Source organism: Carica papaya, chromosome 6 (assembly GCF_054855325.1).
Source record: "Carica papaya isolate Zhongbai chromosome 6, ASM5485532v1, whole genome shotgun sequence".
NCBI classification, from domain to species: Eukaryota; Viridiplantae; Streptophyta; class Magnoliopsida; order Brassicales; family Caricaceae; genus Carica; species Carica papaya.
In genome coordinates, this window is record NC_142314.1 from 3,055,047 (window position 1) to 3,079,233 (window position 24,187).

The 24,187-nt window shown below is 35.0% G+C and overlaps 6 protein-coding genes, 1 long non-coding RNA gene and 3 pseudogenes across 13 annotated transcripts; all 10 read right to left on the reverse strand.

The window, feature by feature from the left end:
* Positions 1–201: 201 nt before the first annotated feature.
* LOC110816502 (auxin-responsive protein SAUR50-like) lies at positions 202–1,235 on the reverse strand. Its single transcript, XM_022044724.2, has one exon. It carries the CDS (start codon positions 943–945, stop codon positions 631–633), a length of 315 nt encoding a protein of 104 aa, XP_021900416.1. The 5' UTR covers positions 946–1,235; the 3' UTR covers positions 202–630.
* Positions 1,236–3,145: 1,910 nt separating this feature from the next.
* On the reverse strand, positions 3,146–5,355 carry LOC148253214 (uncharacterized). Its single transcript, XR_015821309.1, has 3 exons — positions 4,992–5,355; positions 4,719–4,794; positions 3,146–3,983 (listed from the first exon to the last, which is right to left on the reverse strand). It is a non-coding gene; the product is annotated as an uncharacterized LOC148253214 (long non-coding RNA).
* Positions 5,356–5,675: 320 nt separating this feature from the next.
* On the reverse strand, positions 5,676–10,232 carry LOC110816501 (transcription initiation factor TFIID subunit 14b). Of its 7 annotated transcripts, none has more exons than XM_022044721.2 (6): positions 10,000–10,232; positions 9,554–9,633; positions 9,321–9,473; positions 8,431–8,618; positions 8,235–8,356; positions 5,676–6,044 (listed from the first exon to the last, which is right to left on the reverse strand). In XM_022044721.2, exons 1-6 carry the CDS (start codon positions 10,111–10,113, stop codon positions 5,946–5,948), a joined length of 756 nt encoding a protein of 251 aa, XP_021900413.2. In that variant the 5' UTR covers positions 10,114–10,232; the 3' UTR covers positions 5,676–5,945. The 7 variants fall into 7 exon arrangements, with proteins under 7 accessions (XP_021900413.2, XP_088077993.1, XP_021900412.2 ...); XM_088221867.1 differs by having other exon boundaries at positions 5,676–6,094; positions 8,235–8,350; positions 9,252–9,473; positions 10,000–10,228; XM_022044720.2 differs by having other exon boundaries at positions 9,252–9,473; positions 9,554–9,627; positions 10,000–10,226.
* LOC148253215 (small nucleolar RNA U3) lies at positions 7,471–7,668 on the reverse strand (annotated as a pseudogene).
* Positions 10,233–11,048: 816 nt separating the features above from the next.
* Positions 11,049–13,349, reverse strand: LOC110816500 (pentatricopeptide repeat-containing protein At2g13600-like). The gene is made up of 3 exons (XM_088222240.1): positions 13,305–13,349; positions 13,139–13,257; positions 11,049–12,315 (listed from the first exon to the last, which is right to left on the reverse strand). The coding sequence occupies exons 1-3, from the start codon at positions 13,347–13,349 to the stop codon at positions 11,049–11,051; spliced, it is 1,431 nt and encodes a 476-aa protein (XP_088078366.1).
* A 2,162-nt stretch (positions 13,350–15,511) lies between these two features.
* Positions 15,512–16,381, reverse strand: LOC110816504 (auxin-induced protein 6B-like). Its single transcript, XM_022044726.2, has one exon. It carries the CDS (start codon positions 15,991–15,993, stop codon positions 15,691–15,693), a length of 303 nt encoding a protein of 100 aa, XP_021900418.1. The 5' UTR covers positions 15,994–16,381; the 3' UTR covers positions 15,512–15,690.
* Positions 16,382–17,213: 832 nt separating this feature from the next.
* LOC148253216 (auxin-responsive protein SAUR21 pseudogene) lies at positions 17,214–18,697 on the reverse strand (annotated as a pseudogene).
* A 589-nt stretch (positions 18,698–19,286) lies between these two features.
* Positions 19,287–20,256, reverse strand: LOC110816510 (auxin-induced protein 15A-like). The gene has a single exon (XM_022044732.2). The coding sequence runs from the start codon at positions 19,764–19,766 to the stop codon at positions 19,467–19,469; it is 300 nt and encodes a 99-aa protein (XP_021900424.1). The 5' UTR covers positions 19,767–20,256; the 3' UTR covers positions 19,287–19,466.
* Positions 20,257–21,142: 886 nt separating this feature from the next.
* On the reverse strand, positions 21,143–22,218 carry LOC110816606 (auxin-responsive protein SAUR23 pseudogene; annotated as a pseudogene).
* A 1,143-nt stretch (positions 22,219–23,361) lies between these two features.
* On the reverse strand, positions 23,362–23,983 carry LOC110816508 (auxin-induced protein 15A-like). The gene has a single exon (XM_022044730.2). The coding sequence runs from the start codon at positions 23,849–23,851 to the stop codon at positions 23,552–23,554; it is 300 nt and encodes a 99-aa protein (XP_021900422.1). The 5' UTR covers positions 23,852–23,983; the 3' UTR covers positions 23,362–23,551.
* Between the last annotated feature and the right edge of the window lie 204 nt (positions 23,984–24,187).

Here is a 24,187-nt window from a genome sequence, read left to right on the forward strand (position 1 = left end):
TCAAAAATAATTCCTGAATGTCCTTGATTTGATTTGACCTTAAACATCCTTCTGGGTCTATGCTGTTTGCCATGCGCAGATCTTAATAGTTTCAAGAAACTAATTCAGTCAATATGAACAGCAACCTTCCAATTATAGAATCTGTTTGCTTTGTAGAAAAGTCTCAACAGAGTCATGTAAAATAGTGGCAGTTCATCAGAGTGAGAGAGAGGACTTTCATTGATTTTCTCGAACATTAACTTCACTTACATCAGAAGTAGAGTACATTTTAACAGGAAAAAGTAAAATTAATAAATAACTTCTCTCACAGAAGGGTTAACAATCCGTAATCCGTGAGGAAAACCTTAGAAGCTTAGTTTATACAAATTTAACCCAGAAAACTTCTCTGGGTTTTCATGTTAGAGTCATTCAACATTTGAGAAAAAACCCTCAAAAAGGGATAAAGAACAGCAAACCCAAGGAGGTAAGGAAAGAGAAAAACAATAAAAGAAGAATCATCAAGAATCACAGGTGAAGAAGATGTTAAAAAAAGAGAAGCTTTTTACTCTCAAGCTTTCATCTTATGGCCATCTTCTTCTTCTTCTTCTTCTTCTTCTTTCAGCAAACCCATCATCATCTCTTTCTTTGGTTTCATCTGAGCATCGATGTTAGAGAGCGAAAAACAACTTCTTCACAGGGAATAGTGAGACCCATATCGTGATCGAAGCCAAACTCTTCTTCTGCCCGTCGAAGCAGGCATTGGAACTCTGGATGAGTTAAAAATGAGATTGGCACAATGTACCTACTCCTGTTTTCTCCAACATAGACAGCAAAATGGCCTTTTGGGACATCAAGAGGAAGGCCATCTTCATCATACCCAAGTTTCTTGCCCAAGCTTGAGCATCTCTTGAGAATTTGCTTCAACATTGCAGTTTGAGATAGTTTGGTAGACTTTCTAACTGCCATCTCTTTTCAAAAAACAAGCAAGCGAGAGAGAGAGAGAGAGATAGAGAAGGAATAGAGAGAAAGAGAGAAGAAGAAGAAAAGAGATAGTGGCGGAGGTGGTGGTGATGATGGGAAAATGAAGAAGGTGGGGAGGGTATTTATGAAGGTTTTATGTGGAGTTGTGGGGGCAAGAGGAGTAAAGGACATACCACGGGCGTTTTGGGGTATGTGTAGGTGAAGAATGACAAAGTGGGAGCCAAACCCATTGGGTTTTTCACTCCTTTGTTGCCCTTCCTAATGACAAAATGGACCCATCCGGTGGAATACCTCTTCACTCCCAAATATTCAATCCTTTTTCTCTTCTCAGTCTTCACAATGGCTGTATGACCAAGACCAAATCTCTAATTAAAAAAAATGAAAAAAAAATTTCTCATTTTTTCGGGTAGATCTACGTGTAACTTAACGGAGAATGTAACGCTAAACTTAGTACTGACACTTAAAGAATAATAATTTTAAAGAACTGTAATTTAATGGTTAAAATACTAGTATTTAAACTTAATAAACTTAATGTTGTAAGTTCGAGGATAACAGTCACAGTATCCTACTTTAATCTTGAATCTCGAATACCACCTGGAAGAATCAAACATAACCAGTCACACCTGAGTAGATGCCATTAGTCTGCAAATATATATAACTGCAGTAACTGATTCTTGGTCTTGAGTTTATGTGATTAAATAATTAAATTTTGTTGGGACAAGCAACTGAGACATACTAAAAGTTAAAAGAAGTTTAGGATTCCTTTGTTTTTTTTTTTACAGAAAAGTAGTTTCATAGAAAAAATAGCACAAAGATTAGTTCTTCCTAATCAAGGTCTTTCCCTCTCTTTCTCTCTCTACCTTTAAATATATATATACCTGAAATCACGGACCAAAAAATTAGTGTACTGAAGAGTACAACCCTGTGATGACGGTTTGGTTTCTCGTGAGAGTAGGCTTGTGAATCTGCGGCCTAAGTCCACAGAGAAAACAGCACTGCTCACATTAAAATCCAAAAATGCTGCAGACACCCATGTGTATTTTACTGCCAGATCTGCATGTTTTGACCCCAAGACTTGTTTTTTTACATGGTTCATCACTTCATGACAAATGAAAATTATTACTACTAAGTCTTAAAACACTAAAAATTTCTACCATCCACTCATTCTGTTATCTCCTATATCCTCATATCATTGCTAGAGCTATTTTAGTCCTTTACATTCTCTAGTATCCTACTTCATCTTTGATAAATCAGTCTATTCGAAAACTTATATCTGTCCATAATCTAGTTCAAATTCTCATATATGTCTCAGTTGTCATGAGCTATCCAACTTCTATATACAAACACGTTCCTCATAAAATGTATATATTGATAGACAATTTATAAATGGTTGATGTAATATTTTGAAAGTGCTGGAAATAGAATGCAAGATGAACCTATCTTAATTAATTTTTTCTGTTCCCTATTGATGTTGACAATTTGGTTTTATGATTGTTTCACAAGACAAGAAACAAATACTCAACTGATGCAAGCAACATCAGAGAAAAGAACTAGATGAAGTTTCCATGTCAAGCATGTTTAACCCTTCAGGTCTAGTTTCAGATGGTAGCTTTGAGTAAGAAATGAAAGGTATTACCAAAGAGTTTTTTTGAATTCTAAAACAATTTTTCAGATTTTTAATAGGACGTAGGTCTAAGCTGCCAACAGTTTGCTAAGAATAGAAAATTTTTGCTTAAGAATGTTAAATTTTATATGCCTAAGACAAGAAAGGTGGGCAGTGCTTTTTGTTATTTCTCAACTAATATTTTTGGTTATCCACTATATAAATTGTTTCCCAAGAGAGAGGTCCCAACAATAGAGAGTTGCCCATGTGGTCCTGCTGAAACCACCACCACCAAATAAGATAGTTAAATTTAGAAATAATTCTACTCTAAATCTGCACCACCGATATCTTCTTAGCCTGGCTCTATTTAATAAAAGTTTTTATACCTCCATGTTCTAAGGCTGAGGAAGTGATCTGCAAAAGGCTAGATTTAGAGCTTGATATGGCACCATCCCCTTTTTGTGTCTTCTCTTTTTGTTTTTTTTTTTTATAATTCCAAAATGTCCATGAAAGCATTTATAATCTTATTATATATTCTTCTAAAAAATGGAAAATCACAGTTTCATCTCCTACGGATTGGAATGCTTGTGGATTTTTCTGGCAACAATTCGTGGTTTAGCAGTTAAGTTAATTAACATAATATCTCTAGATTTTTAAAGGATATTTGAACATGCTTATGCATATAAAAACGTACAAGTGGAAATACAAGGTTAAACAAATCAAAATTAGAAACATGACCTAAAATGTTATAAGAAAAGAACCTAAAAAAAAAAATAAAAATTTCATGCACAACAATAAAAAAACCAAACTACAGTAATTGAAATGTTACCCAAAAAGAAAACCACAAGTATTCAATGTATAAAAAGTCAATCCAAAAAATACTAAAATGTAAATTGCACTGTAATTCATAAACTACATATATACATACTGGATAGAAATTCGGTAAGTGTAAAGACAAAGACATGAAAACACAATGTCTCCAAGCTCTAAGCCTCAATTTGACTATATTAAAAAAACAAAGCCACCTCAGTCCTCAAAACTTTTATCCACCGAAAGACAAAGATAGCAATGTTATTTGCTTTTGTCTTTATCACTTTAATGTTTGAATATCGCCTCTGGTAATTAGGTTTTGAAGGTGAAACAGAAATATTTATTACAGCAACAATCAAAGTGAAACCCATTGAAAAAGGAAAAGAAGACCTGTAGGTCGCCATCTTGGAAGAAGCTCTTGCATGTTCTGTGAATGAGATTGGCTGAGTGAATGCATGATAAAAATATGCTCTTAGAGAGGCCCACCATTCTTACTGAATTGCGGTGCCCTGCTGAGCTATGTGACTCAGGCATTTATCTGTATGGTTGATAATGACTTTGCCTTTAGCTTAGCACATGAAGGCCATGTTACTCTTGCCCCCAAACTCTCCTGTAAAGACAGCACAATAAGGCCTTGTGAGATCACTGCAGCTCTTTCAGATGACTATTTTATACATTTTCCCAACAACTCTCAAACTGTAACCGTCTTTTTGGCCTCCCTTATGAGTCCTCAGACTTTTAATTCCTCTATCTGAGTTTGTCCTTACTACAAACCTTGCTATAAACTTTGTAACTACAGATATTGTAGTTCAGAAAACAATAGCCAAATAATTATCTATATAATTTTTAGAAATTATCTGTACATCACCAGGGAACTTAACCGGATCACTGTTTTTGGTACCAAGGTAATATAGAAAAGCAAAAACTATTGACTCTCATGTTCATTCTAAAAGACGGCCAATGAAGGTTCCTGAAAATTCATGGAGGAATTTGATGATCATATCAAGATACACTGTTGCATCCAGGGTGTTCCGATGATACTTTAGATAAGAATGGAGCTAAGTGAATCAAAATTATGTTGTGTCACAATATGTCAGAACTCTTGAAAAATAGCATCTCCGCACACTCTGATCAGATACATATAGAAGTTCCATTAAAGTGAAACTAATTGTGCTCACATGTGTTGTTATGAAAATGTTCAGAAAAAAATGGATCCAATGGAAGGGAGTTTGCAGGTAAAACAATGGTACAATAATCAGGTATCTACAGTAGTATGGGAATATCAAGATGTGTTATGAACAACTCGAAAGGACAGTTGAGCAAACATTAATGATGAGATTAGTACCTTGAGAATGAGAAGCCTGGATGGAGACAGGCTTATGCAATTTGATGAAGAAAAAATAACACTTTATCTGGACCCACTGCAACCAGATTAAGAAAGGTTTTGAGATTTAAGGATAGGGCTGATCTGATGTGGCAAGCCAAGATGATGAAAACATGGAATTATTTTTAAATTGACCTTGACAGCAAATGCAGGACCCATACTACAGCCAATGTGGATTAACTTGTTTCTACTTTAGCATGTACACTTAGAGCATTATAGACAGGTGAATTGTACCTGAGAAGGGCCCTCAGCTTTATCGCACTTCAGGATTCATCAATGGGTACTAATATGCGGTCATGAACTCTGCATAGATCCCATTATCATACATGAAGAACAACATTCAAGTATTACCTGTTCAGATACAGCAGTTTGATTGTGAAGAAGTAAAAATCAAGTATCAACAGGAATACTTAATCCATTGAATTTTGTCCATAACATACCATTACCTGTTCCATGCCTAGCCCAGCCTACTCAAATCTTTAGAACTATTTGGGAAAGGAAGGTGAAATAAGTGAAGCTTAAAAGCTGAATTTTTCATCAGCAGTCGAGGTAATCTAAATACAAATGTAATTTAGTGTATCCAAGCACTTTAGCTTGATATATGAGAGCTTTGCTGATAATGTGATAATAGTTTCCATTCGTACAACTCTGATACTTTCATCCTATGAAATTACACTGATTTCTGAGTTTGAATCCCTCAGCCTGTGGGAGAAAGCGTCATATTACAATATTCAGAGAAGGTGATTTCAAATATCTTTATTCAAGTGTTTAAGACCCTAAAATGCACAAATGTATTGAACCATCCACTCCACTTTAATGCTTGTTCTGATTTCCTTGAATTATAGTAACGATTGCACCACAACTAATAAAAAGAACAAGAAGCTTAGAAGAGGATATCTTCCAATTATTCAGGCCAAATTTCAGGACAAAATTTCATCTTTTTATTGCTCAGATGATACATTCTTCTTTTGGTTTTGTTTATTGATACAATGCGTAAATGTCACAAGGAACAATACAAAAAGTGAAATAGAAAAAAAACTAGAAAAGAAAAGGCACAAAACTTCCCACAATTGGAAAAATACAGTGTTGTTACATTCTTATGCCATAAAGTGCTTCCACTGCAAATCCATTAGAAGGAGAAATCTCAAAAAACTTGCAGGAATAATGTAATTCACCAGTTGGAACTTCTTATAACAAATTTAACTGGTCGGAGCAAGATTTCAAAGGTTGACGCTGCGCATCTATCAAACTTATTTGTCGTCTGAGTTTAGCAATATGAGCTTGCACCTAAAATATGGATTCAGACCATCAAATAAACATTTTCCTCATGCACTTTCCTGCATAATCTTGAGACAGCTTATCAAGATAAAATAAACAAGCTCGAGTGAAATTACAGAAAGTGTTAATTTGAATGAGTTCAAAGGTGGTTATATTCGTTTAGCATGAAACAGATTATAAAGAACCAGAAGAGTACAAGGCACTATCCAACAAAAACAAAGAGTGAACTTTTGTGTAAGAAAACAGCCATGCAAAGAAGCATAGCATAAAACATTATGCTACAATAATTAAATAACAGTGCACCATGGTTTCATCTTGCGCAAAGATACAAAAAAAATCCCAGATCCTACTGAATTGAGTTTTTACAGCTCCTGAGGAAACCTGAATGAGCTTTTTTAAGAAAATCTTATTGAAATGTGGATACTGATAAGGTGGTGATTGAAAATGATGACACATAGGCATAGTAGTAATTTATTAAGTACTTTTATGTTTTCCAGTTTATTTATATTTTGTTTTCCTAATGCTAAGAGTATCAGTATTTTCTAGTTTATTAGAAGTAGTATTCATAATTTTAGAGTACTAGTTTCCTATTTTATCAAGGAATAGTATTCCTTATCTGACTAGTTTTAGCATTTCCTAGTCTATTTGGGAAAGACTTATTTAACACCTCATAAGAACCTTTACAACCTCCTAAAACTATCATCCAATATGCAGTAAAATATTTTCGAAGTTTCTCGATTTTCTGGTAGTGTGATACAAAGAATTTTTTATCTTTGGATTGCCAAAGACAAAAGTACCTTTTCTCAACTTCGGAAGTTTCTTCGCTTATTAAGCACTACTTAATGGTGGTCTGGACTGCCAAGAAGAAAGTCAGAATGTCAAATTTTTGTTCCTGTACTAAAGAAACTGCCTTTTATCAGAGCTAGGGTTTAGGGTAGCAGCAGTGGTGGACAGTAAACAGTTCCAGAAGGCCGTGGGTAGCGGTGGTGGTGGACAGAAAACAGTACCATAAGGTGGTGGTTAGCGGCGGCTTGGTTAGCACCATTAAGTGGTAGCGTGATTCAAAACATAGTACTGTTTTAACCTCGTAAGATGATTATTAGTTACTTTTATCTTTCACCTATTTACATTCTCCAACATTAAGCAAAGAAAAGTTATTATGTTTATCATGCTAATAAAATTTCCAACTAAGACTAGCTAAGAAGCAAAAAGTACCATCAGAAATCATATCGAAAATTTTATCCTTCAAACAGGAAAAGAAGATCTATATCTAATTGAATAAAGCCTCAGAAAAATGAATAAGAATGGGAAAGGAAGGTTCATAATAAGATAATTTTGAAAAAGTAAGAAATTGAAAACAAGTATGTTACGAGGAATATGACCCACAATGGTCTTATAATGCCTAAGGATGTTATTCAATCAATGGATACATTTTTTTTTGAAATAATTAAAAAGGATTAGACCCAACTGAGAACGATCCTCTACAGCATCAACAGTTCGGATCCGCCTCTGCCATTAGTCACGCTCTAATCATATGGTCACAATTCATCTACCAGACTTGAGATCCTGTCTTCTTTGAACTCAAGGAAACAGAGGTAAGGGCCTATAGAACAGATCCTTCAAGTAAGGTTGTTCAATGGATACATGGATATGTAATTGCAATTTTGGCAGAAGAAGTTGGTGGAAGCCATCTTTCTCTTATGTAGAGCACGGGGATCTTAAAAACAAAGAACGACAATTGATGAATTCAGGATTGCAATTCCTTAGAGATTTCTTTGATTTTTTCCTTTGAATCCCTTTGTTTTCACTTTGTTCTTCATTAGTGTTTCAATTTGCTAGTAGGCGTCTATTCTTGTTTTGGATTATCATTTGTATACTTCCAATGTACTTGATGGGAGTGCTCTGTTTCATGCACCTTGTTATATATTTGAAAAAAGGTTTTCCAAGGCATAACAAAAGGGAGGGGAAAAAAAGAAACGATAAGAAACTATCATCCACTAGGTGGCTTGGAATATTTAGTTAACACCACAAATAGTTACATGCTTGAACAGATGCATGAATGCATATCATTAATCATGTCCAAACATCATTTTCTCACTATCAAAGAAAACACAAAAAGGATAGAATTTATTATTAATGGTAAAATTATCACGGGATAAATGACTAATTAGGAAACAGACACAGGTTTATTTTGCTTACCTGTTGACGGGCTGCTGCAAGTTGTAATAACTCGTCTGCTTCAGAGAAATTCATGAACCACTGAGTCAGGGGATTGTCTTTGGTGTCACCTCTCTTCCTTCTATTCGCATCCTCAACTGGTACTATAAGGAAATTAAATTACTTACTAATCCAGAGCACTCTAAGGAGAAACTTTACAGATGATACAGTAACATACGAGGGGGAGGTAAAGTAAAACCCCCTGGTAATCTTGGAAAGGTAACTGCTGGATGATTCTGCACACGAGCTAAAAAACTTTCTGAAGGCTCTGGGAACGCAATCTCATCGTAAAATTCAACAACAACTGGCTTTTTAGTTGACATAGTAGTAGATTCGTCCTCTGGATATAACTTTAAATGATGGTATCTGTGGATTGTTCAAACTCGAAATGAATTCTTAGGATCTAATTTGGTCTGTGGCTCTCATTAATACCAGAATAAAATGAAATGCTCATTTGATTATGATTTTTTTCAGTGATAACTGCCCAGATATACCAAAGTCACTATCAGTCTCCATTTCAGCACAGGAGCAATCGGAGATCCATATAATCATCAGCGTTTGTATAATAAGCATGTCACATTTTGAAAGTTTTAAATACTTCAACCATTTGACTCCAAAAATATTATGTTTGTATCACTTCATAAATCTTATAGTAACAATTAAAATGATATATCTCCCAATTGAATCCAATCTAAAATGCAATTTGGTATATTTGACACAGATGCAAAAAAGTAAGGATCCCAATTCAACTTTTCTTAACATGTCATTGACATAGCACAGATTCACCATTTTGGGATACTAGCAGCACTTCATCATGTCAAATCACGATATCCAGGGCATAGAAAATGGAAGCAGAAACTCTTTCAAAATTAGTCCAGGCATTCTTCTCCCTAGGACTTTGGAATTTGATCACTTTAGCATACTAGAATGATGCAAAACATGAGCTTCTTATATTAATGAGCATGCAATAGTTGCTGTAACAAGCAAACAACTACTCACAAATTCAACGGCTTGTCACAGACATCACTGTGGAAAAACAAGGTAATTGCAATCTCAAATTCACCCCACCCTGCTTCCGATAACTCGAATGGTGGTGTCTCCACAATTCTTGTAGGGCTATTGAAACTAGAATGCAGCTGAAAAACAGCACGCTTTATTACCACACCCAGATCTTCATTTGTCGCCCCACGAACATACACAGTCCATTTATGTGATTGGTACCTGATTAATGCATTAACTCAAGTACTTGCCATGCAAACAAGAACTAAAGGTCAAACCAGCTTCAACTCCACAACACTTACTCGCTTGCCTTCTTGCCAAGCCAAAATGCCACATTGCCATACACAATGGGTACACTTATCTCAATATCTTTGAGCTTCATCTACCCAAAAAATAGAAAGAAAAGAGATTAAAAAATCAAACTCTATTTCCAGATTTAAAACAGGGCTTCCATGTATGTATGTATGTGTTCATATCCCACTTATTGTTTTCTTCTATGAGTTCAATGACACATAGTCTTCCGGAGAAAACAGAAAGTTGGGTAACACCAAAAAATGTACCATATACAGATTTTTTAGTCTCAAAATTTAATTTCAAGCAGAATGTCTCCAGGAAACAGAGCAACTTCAAAACACAGAATATCCAAAAAACTTGGATTGGGAAACAGGTTTTTGTTTTCTAGGTAGCATTTTCTTGGCAGTGGCAGAAATGAGTAATGATCCAAATTAAAACAAAAGCTGATAGTTACCTTCTTTTCACCATCTTCGGGTTTTCCCATTTTAGTTCTCTGTGATTTGGCGGTGGACCCACTTATTTCGGGCCGATCTTGACTGTGCATTTTTGACGATGAACTGTTTGTCATTTTGTGAAAATTTGGACTTCGCGTTTCTACTGAGAAATCGACGTTTTGATACAGAGGAAATTAGGGTTTTGTTTCTGCTAAATTGCAGGGTCTGACTCTGGTCTGGTTTTAATACCGTTAATATCTGAAGAAATTATATCCTGCGGCGAGCTACATTATGCGAGAACAATAAATGTAAATATGAATTTAATAAAATGACAATATTACCCTTCATTTATGTCGTGGCGCATTATGATTTGCTAGCGAAATACGCACCCTATCTGCATTGCAGTAATTTAACACATAAGGCATCATGAATCTTACTGTTGGTATGGCGGAGCTAATTGAAACTAAAATATAAATGAAACCGATAATAAATAAGGTTAAAATTATTATTAAAAATTAATTTCTTTAGAGGGTAATTAAATTTTTTTAATTATAATAAATGAGAATAAAATTATTCTTAAATATGATTAATAATGTTAAGACAAAGATAAGAATTTATTTATATTATTTTCTAAAATTATGGAATCAATTTTTTTAATCGTTAAGATATTACTAAATTAATTTTTATGTATAAAAATTAAATTCATGTTTTGTCCAATAAAAAATAAGTGGTTTACACAAAAAAAATATAGAATTTGCATAAAAAATTCTTAAAATTTCGTTTTAATTTATCGTGTAAATTAAATTTATTTTTTATTCAATCAAGAATAGGTGATTTATACAAAGAGTATAAAATTTTCACGAAAAATCCTTATAATTTTGCCTTTACTTATCCTGTAAATTAACACTTTTTTACCAATGAGTTAACCCCTTGGATCCCCAAAAATTTACCATGAACAAGAACAAAAAGAAAGAATGGTTAGGCAGCCATTTTTTGAGTTCAATATTTCCATGATCCTTCTCTCAAAAGCTTTGCTGAATGCTGCTTTCAATAATTTTACTTGAAAAACTTACTTTTGAGTCAAATTAGTGACCTCAATCCAACTACATCCAACATTTTTCTCCAACTTCTTCTCCTTCATCAACTCTCTCAACTGGCTGATATCTTCCCACATACCAAACTTGGCATATAAATTTGACAACATAATGTAAATCCCACCATTGTTAGGATCTAACTCAAGTGCCTTTTGAGCAGCAAATCTACCCATCTCAAGATTCCCGCTGTCCTCACTCTTGCGAAGCAGGGTTCCCCACATTGAAATGCTCCTACCACAATCCCATTTTTCCATCTCACATATCAGTTTCCATGCTTTATCCAATTCATCAGCCCTGCAAAACAAATCAATTATACAACTACAGTGCTCTGGTCCAGGATCCAAGTTATACTCATGTCTCATGGATTCAAAATACTCTATTCCAAGTTTGGATTGGCCCGTGTGACCACAAGCTGAGATGACTGTCAAAAATGCCACTTTATCTGGTTTGATCCCTTCCATCAACATCACTTTGAAAAGCTCAATTACCTCTTTGAACTGCCCATTTCTACCATATACGCCAAGCATTGAAGTCCACAACACAATGTCTCTTTTCCTGATTTCTTCTTGTTTGATTCCAGCCCAACTGAAAACTCGCCAAGCCTGAAATACCAGTCCACACTTTCCATACATTTCAATCAAAGAACTTCTAAGGAACACATCATTTTCCATGTTGTAATCTTTGCGGAAAAGATAGGCATGCACCTGCTTGCCCATGCCAATTGCTGGCAGTCCTGCGCAAGGGCGCAGCATGGCTGATAAGGTGAAATGATCATAAGCTAAACTCAACAAAGGCATCTGCCTAACCAGTTGAAATCCTTCAGCCCATAACTTAGCGTCGCAGTAACCTGATAGAAGTGCATTTGCACATACTGTGTTCTTCACAGGAATTTCATCGAACACCAGTGCTGCAGCCCTGATAAATAAAAGTTTTGAATACAAATCAACCAGAGAACTCCCCACAAAAACACTTGACAACCAGCCTGATTTTATCACATGGGTGTGAGTTTGTTCCCCAAAGATTAAATCTTTAACAGAAGACGAAGCTGTTAAAGAGCTGCAGAGAGCATAAGTATCTATATGGACCCCATGAGTGTGCATGAAAGAGAAGGTTTTCAGTGCTGGAAGAGCAAATCCATTTCGAGAGAAATCAGATAAGATGACATTGAAGGATAATGGGTTTGGGGTGTTTAAGGATTTGTAGTAGTTGTTTAGGGGTTCAAGGCTGTTTCGTTCAACGCATCTGGTGGATGAAAAGAGGAGTTGGGTGTGAAAATTAAAAGAAGAAAATAATAAGCCTGTTTTAAGCAGGTGGCTTTGGAGCTTTGCTAAGAGATACTTGTCTTTACAAGACATGCAAGATTTAAGTGACGTAATTGAAGCTTTGTCCAAACTGGGAATGAGATTTCTTGAACATCAGAAGGATGGCACAAGGGCTTGTTGTATGCTTGGTTTATAATTAAGAGATGAAATGGGCTGGGCTAGGTTGGTTTGAGCTATACGTATTAATAGGTGCTTTTCATCCTGGTTTGGTAAAATCTTGGTTGTGACATCGGTCTAAACTCGAAAATTGAACGAAGGAAACAATGATCAAAATAATATATTTCAATATGATAACAATGATAATAAAAATTTTGGATCTAAATCCGAAAATGCCACCGAAGACTGGGTTCATTCAAACAGGCAAATCTAGCTTGATCTCAAATCTGGCTCCGTTCATTCAAATTGGATGGTCTTGTTGTGAGCCCAATACATCACAAGTGAAGCACACAGACCGTGCAGAGTGACTCTTAATACTTCTTATTGCAGTTAACTCGCTTATTATAACAATGAGTCAATCTATTTCGACTCATTAAAATTGAACTTATCGATTTTCTGTACTAAGTAAATTTTATTGGGTCCTCTAAATAAGAAATTCATCAACCATTTTATATTTGGTACGATATGTAGTAAAAAGTGAGGAGATGGATAAGGCTCTTTGTCTCACTTCATTCAATATTTTTGAGGGAATTTTTTTTGTTAGGATGATACTATTATTCATCATATAAAAAGTAAACAAACACTACCTAATAGAATACTGTGTCAATGTTTCTATTGTTGCTTCTATCATTGCTATTCCCATGAGAGCATTATTCGTTCCATCACTGCGATCACCCTTATTCTCGTCTTTGTTGCTATCCCTAAGCTATTAACACTACTAAAGCCATGGCTACCATCAGCAGTGTTGCTAACCTTATCATTGTTGCCACTAGCATCATCCCTTACTACTTTCACCATTTTATTGTTGCCACTACATTATCATCTCCATTATAACTGCTGTCACTTCAATTATAGTTACCATCGTCATCATTATTGTTACTGTTATAGTAATTAACATCACCATTGTTACTACTACATCAGGCAACCGGAAAATATTTGTTTTGATATTGGTCTTGAGAAGAGGAGCTTGTTTTTGAAGGAAAAAAGCTGTGAGCTAACAGTGTTGAGAGTTGGCTTTATTTGGTTTGTGAACAAAAGTTCGTGGATATATGTATTTACGTCTGTGCGTGTATATATATGGAATTACCAGATATAAAGAAAATCCTCTGAAAGATCTGGAATTAGTGGCATAGCATTTTCTGGGGTCTGCTTCACATGGTTTTGTCCTCCAGGTATTACACAAAAAATTAATAGGTTAAAAAATTATACCTTGTCTGTCTGCACTTGACAAACAAGGTGTCCTACAAAAATTTCAAAATTAAACACAGATAAAGGTTGGAGAAGGACAGTTGTATAATTATTTTTCACAACGTGAATAATAGCTTAGTGAATATCTGATTGGAGATATGTTAATTGTGACAAGTATTTTTTTTTTTTTAGTGGAGGAATCATGAAGTTGTAAAAAGCAGAATTGCCACTACGAAAAAAAATGTTATTTACTTTAGTGTATTAGGATGATATGATAACAACCTATATGGTAAAGAAAATTATGGTATAATATTATAGTTTAAAGACCTCAAAAGCATAAAAAAAATAGTACTTTGAGTGATGGACGAGCCTATGGTGGGCTTGTGTGTGTACCAAATGGCATAAAGTCATCCCCAGACTCATAATCATCATGGATGTATGGGTTTTGTTTGGATTATATATGAATTTATGATTAATTCCCTTTGTTTGAGATAGTGAGATGCAATTAATGAACATGGACAGTTTGTAACACTATGCATCCCATAAAGACATCAAAAGCACCAACAACTAGCATTCATAAGAGATAAGTTGAGACCGTGATAAGCGTGTGGTTTTACAATGTATTCATCTTTATACCTTATTTTACCAAACATGGCATCCAAGTAAGGAAATACAGACTCTAGAGACATAGAGTACAATTTGGCAAGAGTATATGCAATCCAACAATTAGTGAATTGTCTGGTAAGTTTTGACTGAACATTACTTACATAAAGTCTAGTTCTTATTTCATTTGTTAGTCATTTTGATTAAAAATTTATAAACTGTACAAAGTGAATTATGTGAATAATAAGTTAGTGAATATCTAATTGGAGACATGTTAATTGTGATAATCTATTCAGGATGTGTTTTTTTTAATAGTGGAGGAATCATGAAGTTGTAAAAGGGCGAATTGCCAGTACGAAGAAAAATATTATTTACTTTAGTGTATTAGGATGATATGATGACAACCTATATGGTAAAGAAAATTATAGTATAATATTATAGTTTAAAGACCTCAAAAGTATAAAAAAATAGTACTTTGAGCGATGGACGAGCCTGTGGTGGGCTTGTGTGTGTAACAAATGGCATAAAGTCATCCCCAGACTCATAATCATCATGTATGTACGGGTTTTGTTTGGATTATACTTGAAGAGTCTGTATTTCCTTACTTGGATGTCATGTTTGGTAAAATAAGGTATAAAGATGAATACATTATAAAACCACAAGCTCATCACTGTCTCAATTTATCTCTTATGAGTGCTGGTTGTTGGTGCTTTTGATGTCTTTATGGGATGCGTAGTGTTACAAACTGTCCATGTTCATTAATTGCATCCTCACTATCTCAAACAAAAGGAATTAATCATTATGAACATTACTTACATAAGTTCTACTTCTTACTTCATCTGTTAGGTATTTTGATTAAAGATTTATAAACTGTACCAAGTAAATTATGTAATTAGAGTTGAGTTAAGCATAATTTCAGTACGGATGATTTGCCTTAAACCCAAATGAGGATAAATTTATTCTCAGTTAGCCCAAAAATTTAGTCTTAGTACACCAACAATCTGGTACTTGCTATTTACTCAATGGAGCAATCTGGTCCCAGTTAACCTCAAATGATATATTTTTGTTGCATGTGAAGAGGTGTGATAATGAATTTATGATGAGTTGAGTATAAGCTAATGTGAAACAAATTATTTGGGAATATGCACAACAAAAATACAGTAACAAAATGTGTTAAAATATAATTATAATTCATAGAATGTGAGGATAAAATTGCAGCAGTTTCTATTGTAATCTCTTATCAAGTAGGGAGACATTATCCACCTCCTCTTCTCTTGCGCTATGACAGAGAAAAAAATTTACATGAATCTACAAAATTTTCATTCACTCTCTCTTTTTCTGTGGCTTATTAAGGTCCATTCAAGCTAGAAGTGAGATCAACGAAGAGATCTTCGCTGCAGGGAATTGTCAGACCGCCCATTGGATGATTGAATCCAAATTCCTCCTCTACCTGTCTTAGAAGTTCTTGAAAGGAAGGTTGACTCAGGAATGATATTGGAATCACAAATCTCTTCATTTCATTTTCTCCCACGTAAACAGCAACATAACCTTTCGGCACATTGACACTTGTTGACGATGATTGGTTAACCAAATACTTTGCCTGGCGCAAAATTTGCTTAGCATGTGTAACACCTGGAACCCGAATAGCCATGGGTGATCTTTTGTGTTTTTTCTAGCACTTGTAGTAGTAATAGTATAGAAGATCACGAAAGCCTAGAGATGGAAAAATGATTTAGTGTAAGGACTTGGTTTAGGTTGTGATACAAAACTATGTATTTATAGATATACAAAAGGGAGTGCATCTATAGAAATGAAAACTATGAAATGTGGGATGAACGGTAGAGAGGTCTGCAAGGGAGAGACACCAGGCCTTGAAGGCTCACATGGTATTGTCTACCAGCTCAGCACCAAGAACTTGGTGGGCGATAGAGACCATTTTTTTGGCACAAATTATGACCAAGCATTTTACGAGACCAACTTATATGGACCCAACGGGGATGGAAAATGATGATTTCTCGGGACAGAAGACATGCCAAAGATGTTTAGTATGTTTTGGTAAGAATGGATAACCAAGGCATTATAGATCTGGTTCAGTCTCCATATGAGACATTTAATATAAATGTGTTTTATCTTGGAATCAACTTTAATTTCTGTGAAGTAAGATTCTTGGGGATGAATGGCTCAGAAAAATTTTATTCAGAGCCAAGCAAAAAATTTTTTAAAAAAAAGAGAAAAGAATCTCAAGGTTTCAGTTTAAACCTACAGTATCATATATATGCTCTTTGATTTACTTTTTTTATGTTAATAGAGGAATATTATTAGACCACAGTAGTGACTAATATTTTACTTTTTTTTAGTAGTGACTACCTACATATAAAAAATTACAAAGATGAAGAATTATCTCTGTATGAGACTGGAAGAAAACTGCAACCAAGATGGCCTGAAAAGCATTAGAGATTTTCTTTTTCTTTTTTGGTTTTAGAAGGACAATTTTCTAGACAAAATCCAGGTGGAGAGAATGTGAATTGCACCCATTATTACCAGTCTGCATAAGAGTTAAACCAGTCAAAATTACCATGCAATTTTGCAATACAGAAAAGTTAAGTAGGTCAAAGCAGAAAAATAAAAAGCACAACAATTTACATGGATTAGTCAATATGATATAGTCTATGGTCGGGATAGATCTCGATTTGCTGTATAGTATTTAATAGCAGTGTCAGTACTCACCATGTATTTCTGAATTCCTATTGCTTTACTTCTATTTTATTCAAATGATTGAAGGTACAGAAATAGTGTTCAAACAGATTGAAAGTGGACAATCAAAGCCAAATATAAGATCTAAGTCCAAAACCTTTTAAACTTAAGTGAAAATTGAAAATTCAAGGATTTAGCTTTATTGGTTTTGAAGAGGAATCTTATGTTAACATGTATATTTCCTCAGACTTGGGTAGCTAACACTTCCAATCAACAATCTAGAACTACTGGAATAATAGCAAGAAGGAATTTCTGCTCCATGTTACCTGAGCTAGAACTGGATGTGCATTTTGCTTGTTCAATGTATTCTGAATTACACAGAGATTAGATGAAGTAAACACCCTGTTTGTATATTTTTTTGGATTAGTTTTATAGAGAATGAAAACTCGACAATTAGCTATCAAACAATGAAATTTTTCCGTCAGTATTGTCAAACAGTATTTCTTCTCTGGTCTAACCATGGACTATTTTCATCCTCTTCGTATTTTCTTCAGTGGCTAGAGGATTGGAAGCTTTGACTGCCAGGAATTGCTCATGGCATCCCTGTGGATCAGTTTTATCTCCAGCATGAAATGGCAGCTTCTGAAATATAAAAATGAAACCATAAAATGCTGCTTTCGGTTTTTCTCCACTGTACACAGCCAAAGGCCTTTTGGTGCACAGTTGTGAAAATTTTCTTCTCTAACAAATCCAAATGCCTACTTTCATGATGCGTTACAAATGAGAGATGACATCAAGGAAAGTTTCTTTGTTGCAGGGAATTGTCAAACAGCCCATTGGATGATCAGGACCAAACTCTTCTTCAGCTTTAATAAGCAAAGCCTGAAATGAAGATTGGCTTAAATATGATACTGGAACCAAACATCTCTTCTTCTGGTTCTCTCCAGAATAGACAGCAAGAAAGCCTTTCGGAACATCTCCAGGTGCCAAAGATGCTTTATTGGCAGACATAATGGAGTGGCAAAGAATTTGCTTGGTAAGAATAGCACTGCGAAAAATTCCCATTCTGAGGCAAGGAAAAAGATTTGGAAGGGCTTTAAACTGAGAATGCTACAGATTGGAAAGTGAATATCTGAGTTGCTTGAAATGAAAAAAAATGAGCACAACTATTTAAAGCAATAAGTGGCTAATTGAATGGAAGTTTGTGGTTAAGAAACATTTACTGGGGTCTGGCTAAGACAGTGCTCATGAGAGTTTCACATGGTTCTGTTCTTCAACTAATTGACAAAGATTTTGATTTTCCAAGTTATGTTGAGTGAAATTTCCACAAACATTGTTCCCTACCGGTTTCCAATAAAGCCAATGGAAATCCAGCTAAAGATCATTTGAAGTGGACAGCAGTCTCCCTGAGGTTGTTGCAGTTGAGAAGTTGAGCCACCATTTGATTGGAGACATGCTCCAGAAAATATAACTAGTTTATCTTATCTTTATCAAAATATAACTAATAGATTACACTATTTCTTCTCATCTCTACCTTTTGAGAAGATCATTTTGACTTTATTATTTCTCGTGGTATCAAAGTTAGAGATTTAGGCTAAAACTTAATTTCACTGGTAGAATATGTTTGATTCATGCTATCAAGCAAGTGAATTTTCGTTTGAAAACAACATAATATATCGCTGAATACTTCAAAACAAGAAGACAAGGACACGATTCAATAGCAACATGAATAAAATATTTTCAAATTTGCATTTCACATGGGATTCCATGTTTTTTGACGTTGTCTTCTTTTATCTGAAACTTAACAACTTTCCTTGATCCATTTACTGAATATTATGTCAAGTATCAGATTTTAGATGCTGATCCATGATGAAACTTCTAAGACTTTCTGGTTCCAGAGTGAATAGTAAATAAAAAATTTTGTGTTAGTTCCCTCAGTTTCTTAGAAGCTACAGAATTCTTCCATGTCCAAATTATTAATCTACAGTTGTTATCCTGAATGAAGTTCCTTTTGAGACCCCTATACTGTGGGTAATTCTTTCAAGGTTTTTAAGCTGTCTAAATTGGTTTCTAAGCTCATTTCTGATTTGGAATTTAGATGAATAGCATGCAAGGTTAGAGATTCCTTTTCTTTTAGATTCAAACTGCAGAAATCTGGAATTAAAATAAGCATACTGGTAATGTTAGAGAAGTGAATCACTTGATGCAATTAAGCCTTTACGTTCAGAAAAGAGGAAAGACAATTGGAACTTTAAACTAAAAAGATATGATTAATTTATATAACTAGTTACAATTGATCAAAATTGTTGAAACAACTACAGCTGTTACTGTTAAGAACTCTCTCTATGGACATAAACTTTCACTTCAATATCCTTTTTTTACAAAAAAATAAAATATTGTTCCTTCTAGTTGACCAGAAGTTAGTGAATATCACAATCTGTTCAAGCGGGCAGTGAGGTGAACGAAGATGTCCTCTGTGCAGGGCAGTGTGAGACCACCCATTGGATGATTGTAGCCGAATTCCTCCTCTGCCATGCATAGCAACTCTTGAAATGAAGGTTGATGCAAGAATGATATTGGAATTATGAATCTCTTCTTTTGATCTTGATCTCCAACATAGACTGCAACGTAGCCTTTTGGAACATCAGAGGAAGCTAACTGATTTCCAAAAGAATTTGATCTGCGGAGAATCTGCTTGGAATACAATACACGGGGAAAACGAATAGCCATTGTTAATTAGTCACTTAGAGAAAAGATAATCAAGATTTCAGTAGCTTGAGAGAGGAGAGAAAAAATTTGTTAGTAAGTAGAATCGTTGGAATTTGTTGATTTTGGAGATGATAAAAGCCTATATATATGTATAGATCATGCCAAAATTGCTGAATATGTGGTGAGTGGTGAAGAAGAGGCATTTGGGTAAGGGACATGATCACCTGAAGGATCACATGGTCCTGTTTCCCTACTTAATTGTATTAAGAACTTGGTGATAAGAGAGCTTGTAGATTTGGTGGAACACATAGTGGCCAGCCATTTCTAAGAGAGAAAGCTACAATTGGACCCACTTGAGAACAAAGAAACTTGGCAAGAGGAAACCGGTTTAATTTTAACAGACAGAAGCCATAAATGATTGTAGACATTCTTGAAACATATCAAACTTTGTTTTCACTCCGAGCCAATTCTATTCACTGTCTCTAGTTTGGCTCTTTCGTGCTCATGTACAGGCTTTGTGTTAGGGGGTATTAGGGATGTTAATTTTATATCGATCAAATATGAAAGTCTATGATGACTTGTATATCTATTCCACTCTTCCTATTGCAATATGGCTTTTGGTTAGAATCTAATAAATAAGCTTAAAAGATTCTTTTTACCAGAAAGAGCTGGAGGCATGTAATAAACTTCATTTATGTTTTTCATGTCTTTAACCCAAAAGTTATCACCAGCATATGTTGGTTTTTGGAAAAAAAGGTTGCTGGAAATATTTCTTGCTTTGTTTCATTAATTGCAAGGCAGGTCCTTGTGATATGCACGTGAAGTGTGTCCTACTAGTACCAGTGGTCCCTATCAAGACAGAAGCTGCATTTTCTTTTAGATTCTCAGATCCAAAACAGATTTGGAAGAAGTTATTAGTGGATCTGTCAAATTGAACTGTAGATCCCACGACCCCCAGTTCTCTTCTCTCTTTACCAAAGGTGAGGAGATTGATAATGGTAGTTTTTTAAGTCTCCAATAAATATCATTTATTAGATTAGCAAATGCAGTCTTCATGTACAGTAAACTGCATACCTTCAACGGGTATATATACATTTTTCTTAACATGCAGGTAGAGAAAGACATTTGAAAATGGAAAAACAACTGTGATTATAAAATAAAACATCTTGAAAAATTTTATGCCTCTCCACAAAGGAAACTTGAAAGGATTCAATGTGTTGTTTTTTGAGCTGACTCTCACTTGAATATCTCAATTTTCTTGGACTTGGTAGCTAACATGTTGAAGTAACAATCTAGGATTGGAATGTTTAGTTTCTGAGATACAACTCAACAAAATTAGAGGGAAGACAAAAAAAAAATCTTGATTATAAATTTTTTCTAAATTAGTTTTTACTAGCTCAAAGCTTTACAATAAGCCATAAAACCATGGACTTCTATTCGGTCAATTCTATTTGTACATTTTGGTTTCTCTAGTCTAGTAATGGACCATTTTTGGCCTCTTCATATATCCTTCAGCGGTGAGACGACTGCAAGATTTGGCAGCAAGGAATTGCTCAGGGCATCCATGTGGATCAGTTTTTTCTTCAGCTTGATATGGCAGCTTCTGAAGTGGACCCTTGAAGTATGAACATGAAATCATGAAGAGCTGTCTTCATTTTTTCTTGTGTACACACCCAAAGGGCTTTTGCTGCACTGTTTTTGTGAAACATTTCTTCTCTGAGAAATCTGAACAGCTTCTTTCATGATCTGTTCAGTAGAGAGGTGACATCGAAGAAAGTTTCTTCACTGCAGGGAATTGTCAATCTGCCCATCAGATGATCAAAACCAATCTCTTCTTCAGCTTTACTAAGTAGAGCCCGAAATGTGAGGGTTGCCTTAAATAGGATACTGGAACCAAAAATCTCTTCTTCTGGTTCTCTCCAACATAGACAGCAAGAAATCCTTTTGGTATGTCTATGGATATGGAAGCTTCTTCATTTGCAAATATAACTGAGCGGCAAAGAATTTGTTTGGTGAGAATAGCAGCACGCAAAATAGCCATGGTTTCTACTTTCAAGTAAAGGAAAAAAACTGTGAAGTGCTGAATACTCGAATTTGTTTAACAAAAGCTATAAGCTTAGAGTGGATGAGAGTTGGAAGTGAAAGATCTGAGTTGCTTTGACTTCAAAATTGCAAATGTATTTATAAAGGCAGGAAATTGAATGATAGTTTGTGATTAAATTGTGAAGTGTCATCTGTTGGGGTCTTTCTGGAGACATAACTAATGAGGTTTTCACAAGGTTCTGTTTTCCAACTAATCAACAAGGATTTGAATTTTACTGCAACATCATGAACAGTGTACCCTACCTGGTTTCTAATCTGACAACTGTGGATCCAACTAAAGATCATTTAAATGGATTAGTGTTTATTCAGGTGAAAAGTGGAGCAACCCTTAGCTTGGTGACATGTCTGAGACAACAACTAGATTGACAAAATAAACTATGGAAATTTGTGTGAAGCCAATCTGCATCGGGAAATATGGAAGGAGAAAAGCATTAAAAGCTCATGTGAGTTGATGTTTTTGAGGTTAACATGAGACAAGCAAAAGTACAATGGATATGGTGAACACATCAGATTTTAGAAGACATAATTGGGAAACTTAAAGGAATACAGGTAGAAAAATATCCATTCTGAATCACATGTAAGGGATTCCATGGCATAAGAGAAGCTATGCCAATTTTATAAACATTCTGTCATTTTGGTTCACCATCTGCATTTAAACCTTTCTTGTCCTTCTTCAATCGAATTGGACTTTAGCTTTGTCGTCTCTGTTGAATCTGCCTATTGTATGGTACGATCAGCATGTGTAAAGAAGCAACTATTGCTAAAAATACCAATTCGTTGGTCCAAATAGATACGCCAAATGTATGATCCTTGTTCATACTTCAATATATGACATTCACCTTGTTAATTATTTGATATCAGAAGAAATTCTGATATGATGTTAACATGCTTGTCTGAAGTGTGTGTCTAATTGGGTTTGAGTAGGCTGCACAGAATTTCTGGAGAGAACAGGTGAATCGAGCTGCTTCCATAAGAGGACATCCAGAGTTGGAAGAGACAGACTTGCATCATCTGTAGTTGTGAGAGATAGACAGGCACTACACCCACCTCTATGGTTAACAACATCGTAACTTTTGGAAACAGATAAGATGACATATTTCCAAATTAAGAAATTGTTGAAGTTAAGGGTTTCACTAACAATATCTTTAATCTTAAACACATTGATGGGGGATGAAAATTTCTGCGAGATAAGGAAGAAATAGACTAACTTGCAATAAGCGAACAAGAAGTTGATTCCGGGGAAGACTCATTTTTAGAGAAAAGCCAGAATCGAGTTATGTTACCATGCAAATTTTAGCAGTAAATTCATTCATGTGTCTAGTTTCATATAAAATTTTGAAATAAATATGCTCAAGTGTCTGTTTTCAACTGGTAAACATGTATATGTACATGTAGAGGTCCACATGGTTTAGGACTCTATACAAAGTCTATAGAAAGATAAATGTTAGAAGAATTCAAACATGTATTCTGTTACTGTGTTCAACGTTAGAAGAAAGATAATTGGAAGTATAGATTGAAGAAGATATGATCAACTGATATAATCTACCAAATTTACAATTGATCAAAATTGTGGCAAAGACTGCTGGAGTTACCACTGGAAACTCTCTCTATGGGCATAAAGCTTTCACATCAGCATCGTCTTTCTACAAAAGTTAAAAAAAAAAAAAAAATTGTAACTCCTAATTGATCAGAAGTTCTGTATATCACAATCTGTCCAAGCGGGCAGTGAGGTCAAAGAAGATGTCTTCTGTGCAGGGAAGTGTTAAACCTCCCATTGGATGATTATAGCCAAATTCCTCCTCTGCCATGCATAGCAACTCTTGAAATGAAGGCTGATGCAAGAAGGATATTGGAATTACAAATCTCTTCTTTTGATCCTGATCCCCAACATAGACTGCAATATGGCCTTTTGGAACATCAGAGGGAGTTGGTTGATCTTGAAATGAATTTGATCGGCGGAGAATCTTCTTGGAATATGATACACGAGGAAAACGAATAGCCATTATTAATTTGTCACTTTGAAAAAAGATAATTAGTATTTCAATGGCTTGAGAGAGGAGAGGAAAATTCTGCTAGCTAGTAGAGAATCTTTGAACTTGAGTTGCTTGATTGTGGAGATGATCAAAGCCTATATATATATATATATATATATATGTAGGTCATGTCAAAATCTTTGAATATGTGGTGAGTGGTGAAGAAGAGGCATATGGGTGGATATGCTGAGACATGATCACCTGAAGGATCACATGGTCCTGTTTCCTTACTTAATTAGATTAAGAGCATGGTGGCGAGTAAGCTTGTAGATTTGGTGGAACACATAGTGACCAGCCATTTCTAAC